Source organism: Equus quagga, unplaced genomic scaffold, assembly GCF_021613505.1.
Source record: "Equus quagga isolate Etosha38 unplaced genomic scaffold, UCLA_HA_Equagga_1.0 146_RagTag, whole genome shotgun sequence".
NCBI lineage: Eukaryota > Metazoa > Chordata > Mammalia > Perissodactyla > Equidae > Equus > Equus quagga.
Genome location: NW_025796728.1, coordinates 7,887,696 through 7,909,330, shown reverse-complemented (window position 1 = coordinate 7,909,330; position 21,635 = coordinate 7,887,696). Strand labels below are relative to the sequence as shown.

At 37.8% G+C, this 21,635-nt stretch overlaps 1 protein-coding gene across 3 annotated transcripts in view; it reads right to left on the bottom strand.

Annotated features, from left to right (window-relative positions):
* Positions 1-21,635, bottom strand: part of LOC124232959 (phospholipid-transporting ATPase IA) — a 220,917-nt gene that overhangs the window by 23,532 nt on the left and 175,750 nt on the right. For all 3 annotated transcript variants that reach the window (XM_046649924.1, XM_046649923.1, XM_046649925.1), the window contains 6 exons: positions 19,404-19,478; positions 19,177-19,299; positions 15,617-15,695; positions 12,323-12,384; positions 10,008-10,064; positions 8,985-9,092 (listed from right to left, as the gene is read on the bottom strand). In XM_046649924.1, coding sequence (XP_046505880.1) covers positions 8,985-9,092; positions 10,008-10,064; positions 12,323-12,384; positions 15,617-15,695; positions 19,177-19,299; positions 19,404-19,478 — 504 coding nt within the window. The remainder of the gene's footprint in view (positions 1-8,984; positions 9,093-10,007; positions 10,065-12,322; positions 12,385-15,616; positions 15,696-19,176; positions 19,300-19,403; positions 19,479-21,635) is intronic.

Genomic DNA, 21,635 nt, shown 5'->3' with positions numbered 1-21,635 from the left:
ATGGCTTTATATTTTATCTTTTTAAAAACCAACTCATAGAGCATCAATTGTTTGATTACTAGTAATTCAGTCCATGGTCTATATTTCAGATTGTAGGAAACTATTCTTTTTTCTTTTAAAATTTATTATTTTCCAGCTATACTGAGATATAACCGACATATAACATTATTAAATTATGTAAATTTAAGGTGTACAATGTGTTGATCTGATACATTTATATATAGCAAAATGATTACCACCATAACATTAGCACCTCTAGCCTGTCACATAATTACTATTTCTTTTAGGAAATTATTTTTTAAAAACTCAAAACTTTGAAAAGCACTTAGCTACAGACAAACATATAAAAGCCAATAAATGGCTTATGTAGACCAATCGTTGACTTTCAGGGCAGAGAGTTCTAGTTGCCCCCCAGTATAGTCCCTCTCCCCTTCTTCTTAGATGCAACCACATGATTCTTGGTTGGACACCCTGTCCTCCAGCTCAAAGACTACATTCCTCTGGCTCTCCTGTTGTAGCTAGCTGTGGCCATTTGACTAGCTTTTGTTCAATGAGATCTAAGTGGAAATGTGGTGGGCAATGTGTAGAAAAGATCCTTGAAGAGAAAGAGTTAATCCTCCTTCTCTTTCTTGCTGGCTAGAACGTTGCTAAAATTGCTAGAGCTTAAACAGCCATTTTGGACTATGAGGAAGTATGCTAAGGTTGGCAGTGCAGCAAGATAGAAGAAACCTAGTCCTTGATGACTGCGGAGCTGCCACACCAGTCCTGGACTGCCTGCCTCCACCAGATGGCTTTTACATGACAGAAAAATAAGTTTCTATCTTGTTTAATCCACAGTTCCTTTTTTTTTTAACATAAAAAAATATGCCATAAAATAACTTCCTTGGATGATACATGCTTGGGAGACTAAGTGATAACTTGGAACAAAGTGGCTTTTGACCACTCATTGACGATCTCTTTATCTTACCATCTCACAGAACGCAAAAACTGTGTCCAATTATGAGCTTTATTGAAGCAGATGGCACAGTAACATTCATGGTTTCTTTTACAAGCATTTCTGATAGCATCCCTGGCATGCAACTCAACACCAAGCTGTACTACTTTTATGAGCTAGAGAGCTGAGCTTGGAGGGGTGGCTTGCCCTCTGTCTATCTCACTGACCCCATCTCATGCTCTTTCCCACCCTCTGCTCCAGCCACACTGGCCTGTTCATCTTTGAACCTGCTGGGCTCATTCCTGCCTCAGAGCATGGACACCTGCTGTTGCTCTAGCCCCGAAATGTTCTTTTTCACATGGCAGGTATCCCCACATCATTTGAGTTTCAGCTGAATCATTCCTTCTTCAAAAAGATCTTCCTGGAACAACCATTATAGCCCTGCCCCTTATAATATCCCCTGGTTTTTTCCTATCACTGATCACTTTGTGAAATTATCTTTAGCCATTCATCATTTAGTCATTGGATAACTGATTTAGTGGCCTTTTCTCCTTCCCATTCCCTGGTCCCCACAACCTGAATGCTCATGGGTATCAAGCTTAATTAACTCATTACCTGGACATGGTGCCCAGTACCATTTAAGCACTCAACACATATTTATGGAATGGATGAATGCGAGAATGAACTGATTCTAGAGAAGAACCAAAGCTCTGCCTCACTAAGAGCAAGCTTCATTCAGTTTTCCATGGCTTGCTCACTGCTACAGCACTTTGGGTACACTACAGCATCTCTCACATGTATGACGTCAACACCCCATCCTAGCAATGAGATCCTTAAGGGCAAGGGACCAACTCCATTCATCTCTGCATCCACCACTGCCTAACGCAGAGCCTGGGTTACACTAGACAATATACATGTGCTCTGTACTGTAGGAAAAGATGATGTGCTTACAGAGAGCAATGCCAGCTCTTGTAATGACTCTAAAGAAAGTTGTAAATTTAAAATGAGTGCAAACGTCCTGATTTGCCAATTATGTTTGTCATTGCCATGTCTCTTTTTCCTTCTCAGTGTTTCTATGCAGGCTTCTCTTTACAAAATGGGCTTGGAAGTGGCTACACAGCCAGCTGCCTTAAGAACTGTGAAGGTCTGGCCTGTCTCATTTACTGTGAGGGGCACAAGGACTCTGACCAATGACATGTTTTACTGGATGGGCTCACAATTGTTGGCTCATTGAACAACATCTGACAGAGTTTAGGGTTGTTGTTCCCTCCAGGCTACTTGGCTAAACACAGTAATCTTGGATGAAACTCCATTGGATCATAACACCGCCCTACCCCATCCACAAGAGCTGGTCTTGTGACCAATAAATTATTATATCCTATCTAGGTAATTAAAAACTGATAGAGGAATAAGGACTATTTTAACCAGGAAATTCCTCATATGTAAAGTAATTTATTGTGTTGGTAAAACGGGCAACAGCACAATTTAGGGAAATCATATCACTAACGTTGTTTATTAATACCTTTCCTACGGGGGTGACACCAAAGGGTTCAACAAAGATTTTTATTGTTTTTCAGAGAGACTTTACAAACCTCAATCAAGAGATCTGAAATTCTGTAAAACACATGCTCGTTCCTTAACTTCAATTTCCTTCAGTAGTTTTATAGATCCCTTAGGCCAGGGAGAGCAGAACCAGATGGCGCTTGGGAGGACTTTACCGTGCATGTCTCTAACGCCACGATAAATTTAAACGTTTTGCCAATCCTAAGCTTCTGGTATTAATCGTGATATGAAATGGTCCTTGATGTAGCTTGCTATGTATTTTTTAATCTGGTGTACTAATCATAGCGGTTAAAATATTTTTAGTGAAAATTCAAAAAATACCCAGTAACATCATCTAGACGAGTCAGAAAAGCAGGCCAGCATATGTTTATATAACATAGCACTTCTCCCCAGGGCCTACCTTGCCCCATAAATTGTTGTACTGGTGTGAAAAAATACAAGTCAGGTCTGAAAAAAAAGTTCTCCTCTTAAATCACAACCATATTTGTGAGAGAAGAGGAAGACAGCGACATATTTAAAGTTGCAGCCAAGCTCGTCACACTGTTTTCTCTGTATTTTCCTTTCCTAAATAATTTCTTAGTGTTGTATTTTCTCCCTTTGTATAACCCACGACCAGCCCCCCCACCCCCCAATCCCCATGTCATAATTCCTTTTCAATAGCTAACTATTCCAATAATTTGTGGTACTGGGATACTTGTTAATCATTATCAGTTGAATCATTATTATGGGCAGAGATGTAGAAACAAAGCACAAACTATAGGAAGGAATGTTTCCCAAATGGGAACACCCTGCCCACCAACTGAGAATAACCCACTCTGGCTGTGGCTGGAGCAGCTGAAGTCTGAACTAAACTCTGAGATATTTGGGGAACAAATTTCTGGTGACTTTAGGCATATAGAATGTGCTGAAGGGGGAAAGAAACTATGTGATGCTGTGAAAAGGACTCCTGAGCAGTGATACAGCCAGCTGAGTACAGCTGAAGATGGAAATATCACATGCAGATAATGGACTGCTTACTTTACTCACTAGATGGAAGTAAGTACTTTGACTGGTGGCACTGACACTAAAAGACTGTCACTCTTTTAAAATTAATAAGGCTAGGAGAACAGCCTGAAGGGAAGGGAATGGAAAGGTGAGAGAAGAAATGTAAAAGGAACAGAGACAGTGTGTGTGGTGGTTAAGGGGATAGACTCTGGCTGGGTTCCATTCGCAGCTCAGATACTTATAAGCTGTGTGACCTTGAGAAAATTATTTAAACACTGTGTGTCTGTAAAATGTATAATAGGAACTATCTCACAGCGCTCCTGTTAGGTGCTCACAGTGTTAAATGAGTGAAGACATGCCAAGTGTTCTACCAGTCACTGGCCTTCAGTCAACGAGACTCTATTATTATCGAAGTGGTAGCTCTGATAAGCTAGGATGATTGGGTTTTCAATCTCATGTATATATTTTAAATGACATGGGTATTATTTATGCTAATATTGCTGTCATGGAGAGGCAAGAGGCTAGGATACAAAGTCATATGGAATTCTATAAAAGGGGATGAGGGAGTTAGGTGGGTGTTGAAAAGAGGGAATTAAAAATCTAGGCACTTTTAAAAAAGAGATGGGCACAATTTTATATTTGGTTAACTTAGGGAAATTGATCAGGGCCCTAGATACCCTGGGAAATAACAGGGAAATTGACAGGATGCAAGGAAGATGGGTGCAAGAAGAAAAGAGTTCCTGCCTGGGAGTAAGGAATAGCACCGGGCCCCAAAGAGAAGGTTTTTAGTTCTTCAGGATGTTAGAGGAAACCAACGGGGTTTGAAAAAAAAACCTGGAATGAATTCTCTGGGTCACTTGCTATTGCTCTGCTTACCACAGAACTTTGTGCTATGGACTTAAATAAAATAAGGACTGCCTGGGATCAAACATGGCGCCTGGAGAGCATAGTGGGTGCATAATAAATTTTGATTCCCTTCCCTCCCCCAGAAGAAGAAAGAGCAAGCCTTTTCCTTCAACACATTGAGAGAAACGGCTCTGTGTTCAGATGGAGCTGCAAAGATGAACCAAGAATGTAAATTGGAAATGACTATAAAATCCTGATACATGTGTGAATATGTGTCCAGCTGAATATTGAGGCATGAGAGCTGTACCTGTAAATTGCCTAATTTGTGTATAATTTGCACCCTGAGATCCTGTTAACTAGAGAAAAATCATCTGTGCCCTTTCAACAGTTAACATAATATAGTGAAGAGAAGCACACCGAGAATCCGAATCTTAGGAGCTGGAAGGCAGCACCGGAGGTGTAGACAAATGAGGCTCTGCCTACATATCACTAGTGGCCAACAGCTCATTAACGATGGGCACAGGAAGGATTAGTTAAATGAGATTAGCATCCTGTTCTGCTGCTGGAAATCTCTGGATGTTAGGAAGATGTTCTATTTGAGCTGAAATCTGCCTCGCGGTCAACTCTATCCCATTGTCATTTGTTTGTTCAAAACAAACAAGAAAAGCAAAAAAAATTAGTTAATGATCATTTATTTAACAGTTATTTATGGGGCACTAGGGGCCCGACATGGTTATGCTGGGGTGAATGAGTAAAGAAATGAAGAGGCAGTGGACTTTGAGAAGTGTAAGCATTCTGGATTGGTTCGCACAGCTCCGATGTGGAGGACAGACTGAGGAAGAACAAGACCACCGAAACGTCTATAGAGAGTAGAATTGTGGGGGAGGCAGTGCTGTCAGGAAAACAGAAAACAAAGATTTCCTCTCCTACACAAATCCTTGAGATACCTGCCAGGAAGGACAGTCCCTTCAGACTTCTAATTTCCAGATTATATACCATGGATTCCTCTGAATAACACTGATCAGAGAAGCAGCATAGCCCAGTGTCTAAGGTAGCTGACTCTGGGACCAGACATCTAAGTCAAAATCTTATCTTTGTCACTTAGTATTAGTGGGATGTCAGATGAGGTACTAATTTCTCTGCGCCTCTGTTTCCTCATCTGTAAAATGGTATAATAACAAGTTTGCAGTGAGGGTCCAGTGAGGTGAGAACAAGCACTCCCTGACAATGTTCACGGTCAACATGATGGAGTCGTCCTTGACTTCTTTTCCTCACATCTAGTCTGTCAGCAAATCCTATTGGCTCTACCTTAAAACCAGATTCAGAATCTGATCACTTTCACCACTGCAGCCTTCCTGGTCCAGGCCACTATTATCTCTCACCTGGGTTATTGCAATAACCTCCTAAGTGGTCCATAACAGAGCAGCCGTGGTCCTGCTGTGGAAACATAAGTCAGATCACGACACCTCTCTTATGCCCCTCCAGTGGCTCTTGATCTGACCATGAGTAAAAGCCACAGGGCTCTACGGGAAACACAACGGAAAGCTCAGCTCTCAGCTCCTCCCAGCCTGCTGTATTTTTCTGTACAGTACTTTTATCTGTCTATATTTATCAGTTATTTTATTTATTGTCCATCTCCTTTCACTGGAGGAAAAGTGAGCTGAGAAGGGCATGGGTTTTCATGTTTTACTCACTAGTGAATCCACAGTGTCTAGAACAATGCCTGACCCAGAGAAGAATCTCAAAAACTAGTTGTTAAATCGATTGAATGAATGCATATACAGCACTCAGAGAAGCACGTGGGATTAAGTGTTTGATAGACCTGAGGTATTACTAGTGATATTCTTCTCAGATCTTGGCTGCCACTTTGAAGAACTTCCCTATTGTGTTGATATCCCTTTAAAACCACCCACTATCTCATCCTTCAAAATATCACCTGAACCAGGACAGTGGGGGACAGGGTTGCTATTTTCAGTTTCTCAACTCCATCTCTATTAATGCTGGACCATCCTGGAGGCCCTTATTAGGCTTTTAGGCAACCAAAACACACATACATAATTAATCAATTAATCAGTTTTAGAAGGAACTGCTGCCAAATCCATACAGGAAAGGACTGCGAGTCCTAAGGGTATGATCTTTGGATTAGACACTTATGACCCTATTAGTGGTGGTGACAGAAAGTTGCCTACACACCACACCATGAATCCTGTGGAGTAGCCTTACGTTCTGAGGGCTGCCCGTGCTGTGTTTCATCATGTGGATTACATAAAACATGTCAAGTCAGAGAATGCTAATATTTATACTTATCCTTGTGTTAGTCACAATAATATATTACTATATAAAATATATAGTAATATATATGTAATATATTACAATAGTATTTTGCTATGAAACATGAATAAGCAAATTTTATTTAAGATGGCTGGCCAATTATTTATATATATATATACACATATACACACACACACACACACACAAAAGTACAAATATTGGCACATAAATGAATTTTTCATATGTATGTAAGTATTTGGCTATACTCAACTAAAATATAAAATTTTAAGATTAGAAAAATGTAAAACTAAAGGTAGTTACTTCTTGCTGTAATTAACTGGATTTTAATAGAACTAGTGACTCTCTACATATAATAAAAATGCTCAAAAATTGAGTATTGAGTATTGCTACAACATTTTTGGGGATCTATTACCCGAGTGCCCAGGAAACAGTAAATGTAGGCTATCTATCCTTGAGAATCTGAGTAGTGTTCTTGTTATTTCTTGTAATCATCTTTTTTGGGAGTTGTTTTGAGGATTATTTACACACACACACCCCCACACACATATATATCAAAATACTTTGCAAACACTAAGTACTACATAAATTTAAAGTATTATTCTTTTCTTTGAATCAATTAAGCAGACATTTTAGACAAGCTAGTTAAGCCTACAGCTGAATTAATCCATTCTTCATATTTTCAAGGGAGCACCAGCTATTTAAACATTATATTCAAAGTATCAGTAGTAATAAAACAACAAGAAAAAGAATCCCTGTTAGCACTCCCCACCGTATCTGTAGTGAAGAGACACGTGATGGTGTACTGATATTCATTTCACTTTGAATTAAACACAGCATCACCACAAATCTCAGGAGATGATATTAAATTTTGTGTTTGGGCAATACTGGGAACTCTACAGGCAAGGGGAGAATTATATTTGGTTGGCAAAAAGCCAGTCAAACTTCACACTTGTCCTAGAAGTAGGTGGTCAGAAACTCCATTCTTGTCATCAAAGCTATTGGCTACAGCTGCTTCAACTATCCCACTCTCAAAATCTTATGTCATTGATTTTGAAGATAAAACATTAAGAAATGTGATAAAATGAGGTCTTATGAGAAAGATATTAAGTTACAATTGACCTTGGAGAAAAGCAGGTCCAATCAGAGCACAACAAATAAAAACAAAGAACAGAACTGGATTTTCCAAGAGGCATCATCAGACACATATAGTCTTTGATTTTTGTTTCTTCAGGGAAAAACAACTCAGAAACCAAGGTAAGGAGGAGATGCATTCATGGCTTTCTCTCTGTTCTCCTCAAAATATATGCTGTAAACTTTCTAGAATTCACAGACCATGTATCACTAGAAGCCTTCACTTTTGGTGGAAGGAAGTACATGATTCTTGATATGTCTGGTTTCGCTGTAATAGTATATAATGTCTTTCTCTAATAAATTTAACCACAAAATTTTTTTTTAATGTGTCTGCATTCTGCTAATTTATAAAAAGCAGGATGCTGTCAGATAAAATTTCATGAAAATGATCTATAAACCAGACTGTCAAAAGTGAAAGGTACTCAGGCAGTACTTAGGGGCAACAAATACAGGGAAACCACTGGAAAAGTTTCCGGTGACTGCGGGAAAACAATGTCCTGTAACGGAGCTCACATTACCTTGATTTGCAAGTTATTGTGAGGTCACAGGAAATCCTGAAATGTTTTCCACATTTTCTTTTATACATTTTATGTTAAATTTCCTGCAATTGAAATCATAAACCCTCCTACTGCTGGAATCTCTTCTGAAGGAAAGGAGATCCTGTGACACTCCCCCATGAACACCTAATAACTCAATTCCTACCAGTGTAACAAGAAACTGAAAGACAGAACTGAAAATGGACTATGACAAGGCTGAAATGTCAGACGCCCTAACTCTTTTAAAATGAAAACCAAGCTGATGTCATTACGACAATGCTAAAAGTGCATTTAATATAGTGACAGTAGATTTCTCTTTAGAATAAGAGATAATAAAAGAAATGACAGACTGTCCCAGGGACACAAGCTCACCACTTCCCAGACCTCTTATCCAAAATGTATTTGGGGATTTATGGTTTAATTTTAAAATGGCATTTTCTCTATGGATATTCTTAACATGATTCAAACTCCTGACAACCATATTTTATTGTGCCAGCTACAAAGAAAGGGATAAGTCAGATTTAAGTAAAATATCCAAGTTTAAAATATTCTCTCAAGATTTATCACTCACGACTGTGGAATTTAAAAACAGCTTTTAAATTGTCAAATACTATTTTAATATAAATCCAAGCCAAACAATTAAAGTTCATTACCAACTTTTAAGGATGGGGGGAGCATGATTTATTAGGACACCTTACCTCTCCTGACATATCAGGGGCCATCGGAACACTGGGCCACAGGCACGAGTAGATTCCAAAAAACACCACCCAGAGCGCGATGCTGCCCCAAATCGCTATGTGGCTGAACTGTGAAGGAAGGGAATCTGAGTCAAGAGACTTTTAGATAGACTGAGGACACAAACACTAATGAAGTTTTCATAAATGCCCTTATTAATTTTTTACTACTTCCACAACATATTATCATGGGAATTTGTAACTGTTTTAACCAGATCTTTCATTAAGTGCTAACCTCTCCTACAACAGTTAGGATGCTTGTGGTATTGGCATTTAGAACTATTTCTTCTCTACCTCCTTTGGTGGGTCTCTCCTCTTACTCATTTTTTTTTTTTTTTTTTTAACCTCCTGCCATCTTTAAGCCTCCTTAATTTTCCCTCTGCATGCTCTCACTGAAAGATGTTAGACCCTTGTGTGAGTACGGTCTGCATGCCGATGACCGTCAAATCCAAATTTCTTGTGCCAGTCTTTCCCTGTGCATCAAACTTTCATTTCTTTTTGTTTACTGGGTCTCTGTACCTGGATGAGACTATACTTCAAAACTAATGTATCTGAAACAGAACTTGTTTTATCCAGATTGAATATTTACAAATGTTTGAGGATAAATCTTTTGCTAATACTAATGGTCTTCAGAATCATTTTCCAGTGGGTTTTCTGCCCAATGCCAGTCTTGTGACACCCTCTACTAAGAAAAGATTCCCAGTCAGTAAGTTTGAAAGTCTTCCCCCTTCCTGGGATAGTCACGATATACAACAATATATTAAAGGCTCTGAGAAATCTTGTGGTAAAAAAACTTGTTTGTTTTACTCCGTGTTTCCAAACTAGAATCTCCAGTTCTCTCCCTTCCACCCCTGATTCCCCACAATTAACAATCTGTGGAACTAGGGCACAGGGATGCATAAAGTTAAAATGAAAAACAACAACAAAAAAATCAGCAAGAATGCATGAGTAAATATGACATGCGTAGGGTGTGATCAAAACTCTTACCCATGTCCAATATGATGTCTCCAATCCAGCTTTCAAACACACAGTTATCACCACAAACTAAAACAGAAAGGAAAATGTTATTTTATTTAATAATCTAATAGTTCATCGAATGATTAAGAGGGAGATTTATAAAAGAACAAGCGTCTCTGAATTAGACTATGGGATGGTAGATTATTCACAGTTTGCCTTGTACATCCAATCAGCAAAGAAACAAGTGAATTAGCTGGGTGGCTGAACATTATCACCATGACTAGTCAGAGCTGCCCATTCGCAGCATCACACTCCTGTCTCCCTTCCCTGCCTCTCCTTACCTCCACAGCCTTACGGTCCACCCACAAGGCTCCAGAGCATGTCTGCCTGCTTCTCGTATAAGTCATGAATAGCAACTGAGAATATACGTCTACAGTAACATGGGTTTTCAAGCTTGCTTTAATTTTATTTTATCTGTAATACTTAAAGCCCCACTTTGTGCATTTTGAAGATAAATTGCAAAAGTAATATAAGTGGATATTTAGAAATCTAAACACTTACTCTGTAACGTTACTTACCGAAACCCGGCAGAGCAGGATATAAGAGCCCGTTATACCTCCATGATGTACATACCCACCGTTGCCAGTGACTATGCTACTAGTTCTGAAGTAAGGGACAGCAGGACAGCATAACGGTTAAATGGACTAATCTGAGAGTCAGACTGTTTGTGCTCAGACTCCATCATTTACTAGCCGTTTTGGTTAAGGAACAAGACAAGTTACTTGACCTCTCTGTGTCTCAGCTCCTTCATCTGTACACTGGGGCTGATAAAGCTTACCTACGTCACAGGGATTTGAGTCTAAAACACTGAGAACACTGCTTAGCACTGCAGCATGACCTATTATTATCTATCTATAATTCATAATAAAATTTTAGATGTTGTTGGCAGCCAAGGGAACTCTGGGCACTTTCAGCAGTTTGTGGCTATGGAAGTGTGATGTTTGTCTAGCACTGGTGATGAGTAAATGCTTGAAGCGCTCACTCCTACTTTCAGGTACTTTAATGGTTTTCACACAGTATTTGCTTAGAGGCTTCCCAGTGGGGTCATAAAGGCAAGTTAAAGTGGAGCATTGGGCTTTCTCAGTAGGATATCTAATGGTAATTTAGAATTAATATTCGTAGAAATAAAACTCTTATTAAAATGTAAATATTAACTAACTTAAGCTATACAAAAAGTTCCAAAATAAGAGATATAGTTCGACATAAAATTAAAGAAAAACATCCTCCTGAGACTTGGGTACTTTAATGTGTCCCTAGGAAACACCTATGATATATACTCTGATTAATTTCTAAACTTACTCTATCAAGTATTTACTTATTTCTGTTTTGTACTCACGTTGTATGAGAACAAATTACCAGCCCCTCTAAACATATTTTTCCTTCCTGTTACTACTTCAGTGAGTTGATGTCAATGGAAAGGAGACCTCTGGAAAAACCTGCTCCCTCTGTTACTTAATGACCTTAATATCCTATCATTCAGTCATTTAAATATCTGATATTTAAACATCATATTATAGTTTTTCTAACAACTGAGTCAGCCATATGAACAGCCACTTAGTATTTAGAACAGCACACTGCCCTGTTTGGAGGTCATGGGAAGGACACACGAGTAGAGAGGAAAGGTTGGTCTGGGAATTCAGAATTGAAGGTTGGAGTAAACTTTTATCAGATACCAGCTGTGTGACCTCGGGCATTAGCATTTAAGTAGTGCTTTTGACTGTTAAGGAAAAATGATTTAAAAATATTTTTTGGCTCTTTATGGCAGGAACGAGCTTGCATTCATCTGTGCATCTTCCACAAGCATTTGGCACAGTGACTTAACACAGTGCGTTCCACGCCTCATGTGGGTGAAATGGTCCCAAAGAGTGGAGATTTCTCTCCCATTTTAGTTATCATGAGACTCTAGAATAATTACTGGTTAAACAACCAAGAATAGTATGATAATATTTGCCATAAATTCAGGAAAGCAAGAAAATATTAACAAGGCCAGTAAAATAAAAGGGACAAGGAAGAGAAAAAGGGCAAATGGGGGGCAGTAAGAGCAAAGAGGGAATATTGACAATAATAGCAACCAAAAGTCCTATAAAGTCAGCGAACCTAAATGACATTTTTATCACCTAATACAAAAGAATCTCTTAACAGTCAAAGCATCTCATTTCATTTTTAAAGGGAAGTGTAAACAATCCTTAAATTCACAAATGCACACATTTAAATTTGAAAATAAAATGAGCACATATGAAAGGATTCAATTTTATATGCAAACCAGGTAAACCTCCCATACTCACAGTGTAAACAAAGTTTCCCAGCAGCAGATAATCAGAGGTTTTCCCATTTCCAAATACATTACCTGTATGAAAAGAAGAGAGCCTTGTTAGAAAAGAAAATAAATGAGGTCCTTTAGAAGCCTTTCAAAGATCAACTAATTTATAAGTGTTGAACAAAAGGGGAACTAAGGGCCACACAAGGGAGCCAGAAATGAGGCTAATTAAAAAAACACTGAGTTAAAGGTTGGCATGCTGTGCTTTGGCGGCCTAGGTTTGGTTCCCAGGCACAGAACCATACCACTCATCTGTCAGTAGCCATGCTGTGGTGATGGCTCACAAAGAAGAGCTAGAAGGACCTACAACAAGAATATATGACTATGTCCTGGGGCTTTGGGGAGGGAAACATACAAACAAAAAAACAAAAAAACCCCCCCCAAAACACTGTAAGAAATCACACAAAGTTGCCATTAATATGGTCATAAATTTAAAACAAATTTCCAATAGCCAACAAGAAGAAGAAAATCTGACTTGTTAACCAATTCTTTCTCAGGTTCCATGAAATTAAAAAAAAAAAAATCAAACTACTTGTTCAAGCAAAGCTTAATGTTATGGGCATTGAGACAGGAGAAGACATTCTGATCTCTTAATAAAGAACTTTGTTAACAATACAGATGAGGGTTTTGGGAGCCTTCTTACTATCTCTCAGTAAAGTTGTTGGCATTGCACCAACAGGGATTCATAAAAACAACTCATAGAAGACTAAGGAGCATCAATATGATTCCAGGCATACGGCTCTTTGAGGATACGGCTGAATTTAGGGGTATATCTTAAGGTATTTTGTTATTCCAGCAATGACTAACAAACTTGGTTTTAGATGAAGGGAGTGGTAGTTAACAAACAAAAATTACTATTATTGATAAAATAAAATGAAAAAAATAACAATAATTAAATCATTGGCACCATCGAAAAATTTAAACCTCACGGTACGCATAATACAATATTTTATTTATGCACATTTTCAACAATACTTATTCAAATACGTATTCAGTGCATAAGGACAAAACACATTAGAATAAAGTATGGGACAAGTCAGGGAGAGTGATGCTGGTATGAAGAGAAGAGATAGTCTGGTGAGTTCTGGAGACATAGACTAGGCTTGGTTCCGTTACTAGTTGTGTCATTTTGTGTTATTTATAATCAATCTCCATGGGACTCACTTTCTTCACTTAAAAGATGGAGTGAAACTACCCACATCAGAGAAGTTCTGAGGTTAAAAAGATGTTTCATATGTAAAGCACTGAACATGGGGCCTGGAGCATGGCAGATGCTCCATAATGTGACGCTTCCCTTTCTAAAGTATTTGGTTAAAAGTAGCCAGGAAGGGTTGCTTAACAGTCAGTCCAGCAATCTAGACCCCATTCTCTGTGGGGGTATTCCATGATTAAGGACATAGGATCTGATGTGCTATATCTTGTGGGTATATTGTGGACAAACTTATAAATGTCTACAACTAATCTGCAAATTTCCATAAAAACGAATGAGGTACTGATTCACGCCACAACATGGATGAACCAAGGTCACATATTATATGATTCCATTTATGTGAAATGTCCAGAATCGGCAAACCCACAGAGACAAAAATTAGTGGTTTCTAGAGACTGGGGGAAAGGGTGGGGAGAAACGGGGAGTGACCGCTGATGGATATGGGTTTTCTTTATGGGCTGATGAAAATGTTCTGGAATTAAATAGTGGTGACATTTGCACAACTCTGTGAATATACAAAAAAAAATTCTATTGTGGTTTTCCTGGCCTACTGTGTCAATACTCTATACTTTAATTAGATTTTCTTACCACACTCACTTCCACGGCCTATAAAAAGAGAAGTATTTACTGTTGCATTAGCAGAGCAATTAATAAAGAAATGAGATGGAAATCTCTAACTAGGACATAAAACCACTGCTTTCTCTGTAACACTCTCTCACCCCACCCATGCCTCATGCTCTCGTCATTCACTGACAATTTACTCAGTGCCTACGATGGAGCTAGGCACTGTTCTAAGCACTGCAAATACAACAGTGAACTAAACTGACAATTCCCTACCCTTCTGGAGCTTTGACTCTAACAGAGGAGAAAGACAACAAAAAATAGACACACATATCACACCCTACTAGGCAAGTACCAGGAAGAAGACACAAGAGGGCAAGGGGACGGAGCAAGAGAAGCGGTGTGGCTCTTTCTAATGGGGTGATCTGGGAGGGCCTCTCTGAGCAGAGACCTGGGAGTGAGGGAGACAGCCAGCTGGTATCTCCGGGTGAAGAATGAGGGATCGCACAGAGGCTGGCAGGCTGAGGAGGAAAAGCAGGGGAAAAAATCAGGTGGAGGATTTGGGTAAGGTTGGGGCTGCGGATTTCCTTCTAAACGTGATAGAAGTCTGTGGGTTTTCTGAGGAGAGAGGCACCTGGTCTGATTTACGTTTTACAAGGATCATTCTGGTTGCCTGTGGAGAATAGACCGTAGGTGGGCAGGAATGGATGGACAGCAGGCTCTTCTGCTGGCAAGCATTACTCAGAGGCAGCGAGGTATGACCTGTACTTCTAAAGGACTGATGAATCCTCCAGTGGAGCATGTGTTGTGTTTTTAAGTACTGTAGTTTGGGAGCAGATGCACTGAATGGTTGGCTGTCTTCCTCAGGATCTCAAGGCAAGGTCTGCTCTGGGACACAGCAGCACCAGCTTAAGCATCACAGGGATCTCTATCCTAAAGTGGCTACTTACTCATTTTTATGTGAATAGGAAATTCACCATGATCCTATCTCTCAAAACTGACAGAATAAAATCACTCCCTCAAAACAAGCAGAGGAAAAGCCTACACTCCAAGATGAACATAAAAACGTATTAAAAATCTCATTCAAAACATCGGCTCCAGTATACTTGAAAATACTAGCACTGATTAGGTTCAGTATAAAGAGCCTGATACAAGCCTCATAGGTATCATAAACAGACTACATAAAATATTAGCACTATTGTCTTCAAACTATACATCAACAGAGGAAAAAAGGGCCCTAAAATTTAACTCTGTAAGTTTGGAAAACATGAGTAGTAGAGAAGAAAGGCTTTGCATATATTAAATCACTTTGCTCCCAAAGGAATAATAAAACTCTTTAAAGTGTGTACAACTTTTGAATGCATGTATTTCAGGTTAAGGAAAATACCATAAAATGTAACACTGCTATAATTTTTAACATATATTGACAATGAGTTATTTTCCTAAAAAAGTAAAAAGTCATCTCTTAGCATTCATATTCTTTCTACTTACCATACTGAAGGGCTTTTAGTGGAAACCAAAACAGAATAACTGAGTGGAAGAGGCCATTTAAACAATGAACCCAGAAAACCTGAGGGAAAACAAAAATCCATGAGAACCATTTGCGATAAACTAGCTCTGTGAACTCTGACCTTTCTTTTTATCTGTGAGCTGGATTCACAAAACGTGTTTCTGTCGGGCCACCACTGTGAATTAATAGAACTGACAGACACTTTCTGCCTCTTAGACCTTCAGGGGTCATTTATTTATTTTTATGTTTCTCAAAATGTTTTTTCAGCTTCAGTGAAAATTCTTCTACTTTTTAAAAACCAAATATTAAAAGTTTAAATTTCTGCCTGAAAAAGAAAATAAAATTTAAAATAAATGCAGATCCTGAAATTCTTTACGTAGGACTATGTTCGTAATTCCAAAAGAATGAACTTTTGAAAATACTGTAATTTGGTGAAATCTTTACTTTCTCTTTCCCATGTGCCATAAGTGTAAACTTCTCAATGGTAAGGATACAATGCATTTTCTCCTTGTCTCTATATATCTATACACACACATTATACAATAAAAATAGCAGGTATAAGATTTACATTGTATAATTCTTTCAAGTAAAGTACTGTCACTATGCTTGAATTTATAAAAGGCTTTCACAATTTTTAACACCTGGCAACATCAAACTTCATACAATTATAACATCATTTAACAGTTATCACTTTCTATATCTATTGTATTTTAAGGACAAGAGAGCGTGCATCACTAGCACTTTCTGTGCAGCATAGATGTGAGAGATTAAGTTATAGAAAAACTGTTTAGAATTCTTATGGCCCTTTGAAGAGCAACAGCTTTGTCATTTAAAAGTGCTTCTTGCAAGCAAAACTTATGCTAAATAAAATTGGCATGTATTAATAGTTTTAAGCTGTTCAAACAACAGAAATTAAGTTGACTGCCTCCCAAATTTTCCACCGTGATCTCAATCTCCTTTGTTAGTTCATCCAGCCACACTGGATTGTATGATCCAATTTACGCTCCAATACATTACACATTTGAACTTGTGTTACTCATTAACCTTTGTCTCTTCTCCTCACTATGTCATTACCACAAGTTTTTATTTGACAGAAAGCACAGGTGGGTGCAAGAAAAATTAGTTCTACTTTTCCATTTTCCTGACCGATACTTATTGTCACATGCTAATCCTTCGACCCCTGTCATGACCTCAGAACCTCCGACCCTTCTTACCATAACAAACGCAATCATCATCATTCAGGACAACAATGCTTCGACACTGGAGACCCACAGCAACTGCTGTGTAGACAACTATGCATTTTGTAGCCATTTGTCCTTGAATTTTAAAACACTTATATGGGATTTAATCAAAGAATTTTCACTGAAATCATTAGAAAAATCCATAAACCCTATAAAAAATGGTTGGTAATTTGTGTAGACATAAATATTCAAATGGATACAGAAGTTGTATAATTTATTTGGGTTGATCTGATGACATTTCGAAATGCATGGGTTGTGCAGATAATGAAATACTTTGTAAACAACAAAATAGCCAAGGATACAAGGAATGATGCTTCCACACTAAAACTATATCCTACCTTTTCCCTGGCCACGTAACTGTCTCCAAGTTGCCATGTGCAAAGGGCATGAAAGGATGTGACTTTCTGGGAATTGCTTTGGGTAATCCTGTGAGGGTCAATTTATGTTTATAAGCAGGAGTACCATGGCCAAGTCTGCGGCCATAGCGTTTCCTCTCAAGTGAGCACCATGCAGCCTGAGCTATCGTAGACTGGGGACCTGTGGCTGGGGCTGATACAACTCTCTAGATCGGTGAGCATTATTGTTAGTATGCCAGGAGGCCTGGAACTCCCCCAGCTCTCAGATCACCTTTCTAGGGAAACAAGAGCTCAAAGTCCATTTTATCTGCCCTGATTGTGGCTTTCCATCACATGAAAATACCTAACATAGGTAATGAAAAACATTCCAGCAAGGTGGTGGAATTTAATATAAACTGGACATCATAAATAAATTTTTTTAAAATCCCCAAATAAAACATTCAAAAATGGGGCCAGCCCTGTGGCCTAGTGCTTAAGTTTGGTGCACTCCTCCTCAGCAGCCCAGGTTTGCAGGTTCACATCCCAGGTGCAGATCTACACCACTCATCAGCCATGCTGTGGTGGCAACCCATACACAAAATAGAGGAGGACTGGCACAGATGTTAGCTCAGGGCGAATCTTCCTCAGCAAAAAGAAAAAAACAAAACAAAAAACACTCAAAAATAAAAGCATAGATATTGCATTTTATACAGTAATAGTTTTAAGAGACCACTAAAAATACTTTTCAGAAGCAATGTAAATCTAAGAAGACTTCAGCTCTTTTAAATTAACCAAATTCAGTTATTTAAAATGCCATCAAGTTGTCTGTGTGTGCACACCTGGACACGCATGCACATTGCATTCATGAAGACCTAGTCTCAGAAGATGAATAACATCCTGGCTATAAACTTAGCACTGTCATCTACGGTGTGAGGTTAGAGGCACTGAAACACCTGTTTCACTTTATTCCCTTAGTATACGGAGAACAAATGTCATTCAAGAGCTTTATGAATTAATAAATATTAAAAATATCCTACATTAACTGCCCTAAATTGAAAACATTGAATTTAGGTTACATCTAATTATTAGTAACATGCTAATAAACATATGATATATGAGATGGAAAAAAAGTCTGTGAAAGTGTATTATATTTGTTGCTTTTATTATAGTTTCAAAATGGCATCTACCTGGACTGTTATAAAATTAAAAATTTTTTCCCTCACTTACACTGAACAGAAACCTGAATTACCAACAAATACCAGTGGAAACGCTTTAGAATATATACTTGCAAAGTAAACTATGCAGAAAACGAGATATTTTTTGTTGTTAGGATGAATAAAAATCATGGACCACAAAAGATAACAATAGGCCATGGCGTGTTATGTAGGATATAAACCCAGATAACGATTTTATACAAAATGTTGGATATTTTATCTTGTATTTTAAACTTTACGGCTTGGAAATACTGAGTCTTATGACTAAATGATTATTTCCCAGAGACCATAATTTTAACGCCCAATATAAACAACCTAATATTCGATTGAGGAAAAAGTTATTTCACAAAATAGAAAATTAGTAAAGAATGATAAATCACCCCTTGCCACCTTATACTTGTAAAGACAGTGCTTGTCAGTCCTGGATGACTGACCCCTGCGAAGAATGAGCATTTCCCCACAACACTGCAAAGACAGAAAGTCAGAGGGCCAAAAGGACATTCACTTCTGTCTGCCAGACTCAGTTTACTGCTGCCTGGCAAACTCCAGTGAATCATGGTTACATTTTAGTTTTATAACAAAACACACAAACAAAAAACCTTCTCGGTCCGAATCAGAACCTCAGGCAAATCTGAGTTACCATGGTCGGCACCCTGGAGTTGTTTCCTCAGCTTAGGAAGACCAGATACCCCGTGTAATCAGAGCAGTAAAGTAAGTTTCCCCAAACGTGTGCCGGGGTATCGTGTCCTACCTTGGTGTTGAAGTCCAGGGCGTTCTGAGATGTTCTGTATAATTCAGGATACTTCAACATATTCTCTTTTCTGCATGATCTCTCAAATATTCCGAGAGTTAAGGGAGGCATTGCTGTAAACATCTAAAACGCACAAACTGGTCATTATACCAAGCAGCCAAATGCAGGGTGAATCTTTATCTCAAAGAATTCAACAAAACAGGAATAAGCAAATGTCTTAAACTTACCACATTATAAAGACCTATACACCATCTCTCAAAGAGGATCTGTCCAGAAAAGCCATTAACAAAGGCAAACCAGATCTAGGAAGAAAACAACCCCCAAACGCCAAAATTAGAACACAAAAAACACAAATGCATTGCTTAGAATCTGTTTTATACTCGACCATTGCATAATAGCAGCGTTAACATGTTTTCACCACTATCTTGAAAATGGCATATCTTTGCTTTACTTTTTAATTTGAAGGGATGTTTTCATAAGGTATTTGCTATTTAAGTCAGAATTGGCTCCTCTTGTCAAATCAACAAAGAATTATATCAATAGGTAATTACAGATTTAAAAAAAGATTAAATATAACCTTATTTTCTAAAAGGTGCTTTATGAAATATATTTTATGTCATTAAATTTTTAGTTTTAATTTCCTTTTAAAACACTTATCCCCTGATAGTTATTTAAAGATTATTGTTTTTATTATAAAATATACTTGTCTATCTAGAAAATAATTTACTATAATAATACAATCACCATTTTTTTCTGCATTGGACGTATTCATATAGTTTATTCATATACATTCATAAACTTACCTTACTGGAAACCTACTGTATATAGTGTCCTGTCCCACTCCTCTCCTCTTAACATTATGTAACATACATTTTCTTAAGTTGTTACATATCCTTTAAAATAATGTTAATGGTTCTATAACCTCTACCATGTGGCTATAACTATTTTTAGATATTCAGCTTGTTCTAGTTTTCACTATTATACATAATTCTGAGTGGAATATTCTTGTACAGAAGTCCTACACATCTCTATTTGCTTATGATGAATTCTTTTTGTAAAAGACAGCTTTACTGAGGTATAACTAATATACAAAAAACTGTACACATTTAATGTATACAATTTGGTGAGTCTGGACAAATGCATACGCCCATGAAACCATCACCACAATCCAGACGACAGACATATCCATCACCTCCAAAAATTTCCTTGTGCTCCTTTGGTTTTTTTTGTTTGTTTTTCGGATGAATTCTCAGAAGTAGAATTAATGGGTCAAAGTATATGAGCTTGTTTATAATTCTTGATAATCACAGCCATCAGAAAGTGAAATCTGAATTTATACATTAAAATATTTTATAACCTAGATTTAGGCTTTGATTAAAAACAAATCTTTAACTAATAGAGCATAATGTTCTTATATATTTTGCAATTCTCTTAAAAACAGAAACCTAAACTGTTATAACTGTAATAAAATTAAAGAGCAATATAGAGAAACTTTTTCCAACATGTTTAACATAAATGGAAAATTACGTAAATGTTAGTAAATCAATAAAACCTGAATATAATTTTTTGAAAAAGTAGACCTAAAATGTAATTAAAAATCAAGTTGATCTGAAAGAGTAAAAGTCTGGCTTGGCAATGAGATTACATAAACACATCCACAAAACCGAAACCTAACAACAGCAACAACAAAACCTGTCGGAGGAAAGCAGTCTTACATGCCGATCAAGTGAATTTTTGAATCGGAGTTACAGGGACTTTTCTACACTTCGCGTTTCATTTAATCTCATTATGGAAGCATGAATTGCTACAAATTCACCATTTATCAATATGTACCCAGGCTGGCCTCCCGATGAACAGTTTCTGTACCCACACTGATCTTTCTTCTTTTTATAGTGGAAAGGAGTGATTGAGCATAGATAAAAACCAATGTCTGCTTCATGAGATGGAAAAGAAAACAAAGTAGCGATAGCACATGAAAAATAAGTCCAAATTGTGTTAGGGTTGTAACACACATTAACAAGGACAATAACAAAAGCATAGAAATTGGAGTCAAATCTGAAATTCTTGCTTGCTTTGCTACATATATTTACAGAAAAAAATTTGAACATCCACCCTAGAGTAGGAGCCAGATCCTTCATTTTTGCACGCAAGCTTTAAAAGAACGTAGCATCTTACGTGAAGTTAAGTTTATTCCTTACTGTGGTGCTGCTGACTTTACACTTTTTTTTAAAAGCGTAAGTAGACACAAGTTGACAAAACAGACTTTAATGCCCTCTATTCTGTTTTCACATTTGGCCTTTTTGAGATGTGGATTATGTAAATACATATTTGTGATACTCTGGGTGATGGTAACTCCCTGAAGGCGACTGTGTTCCATTGTAGTAATACACGCTAAGAAGCTCTTTCAGATTTCTTAGGTATGATGGAAATATAAGGAATTTTTAAACACAAACTTTCAA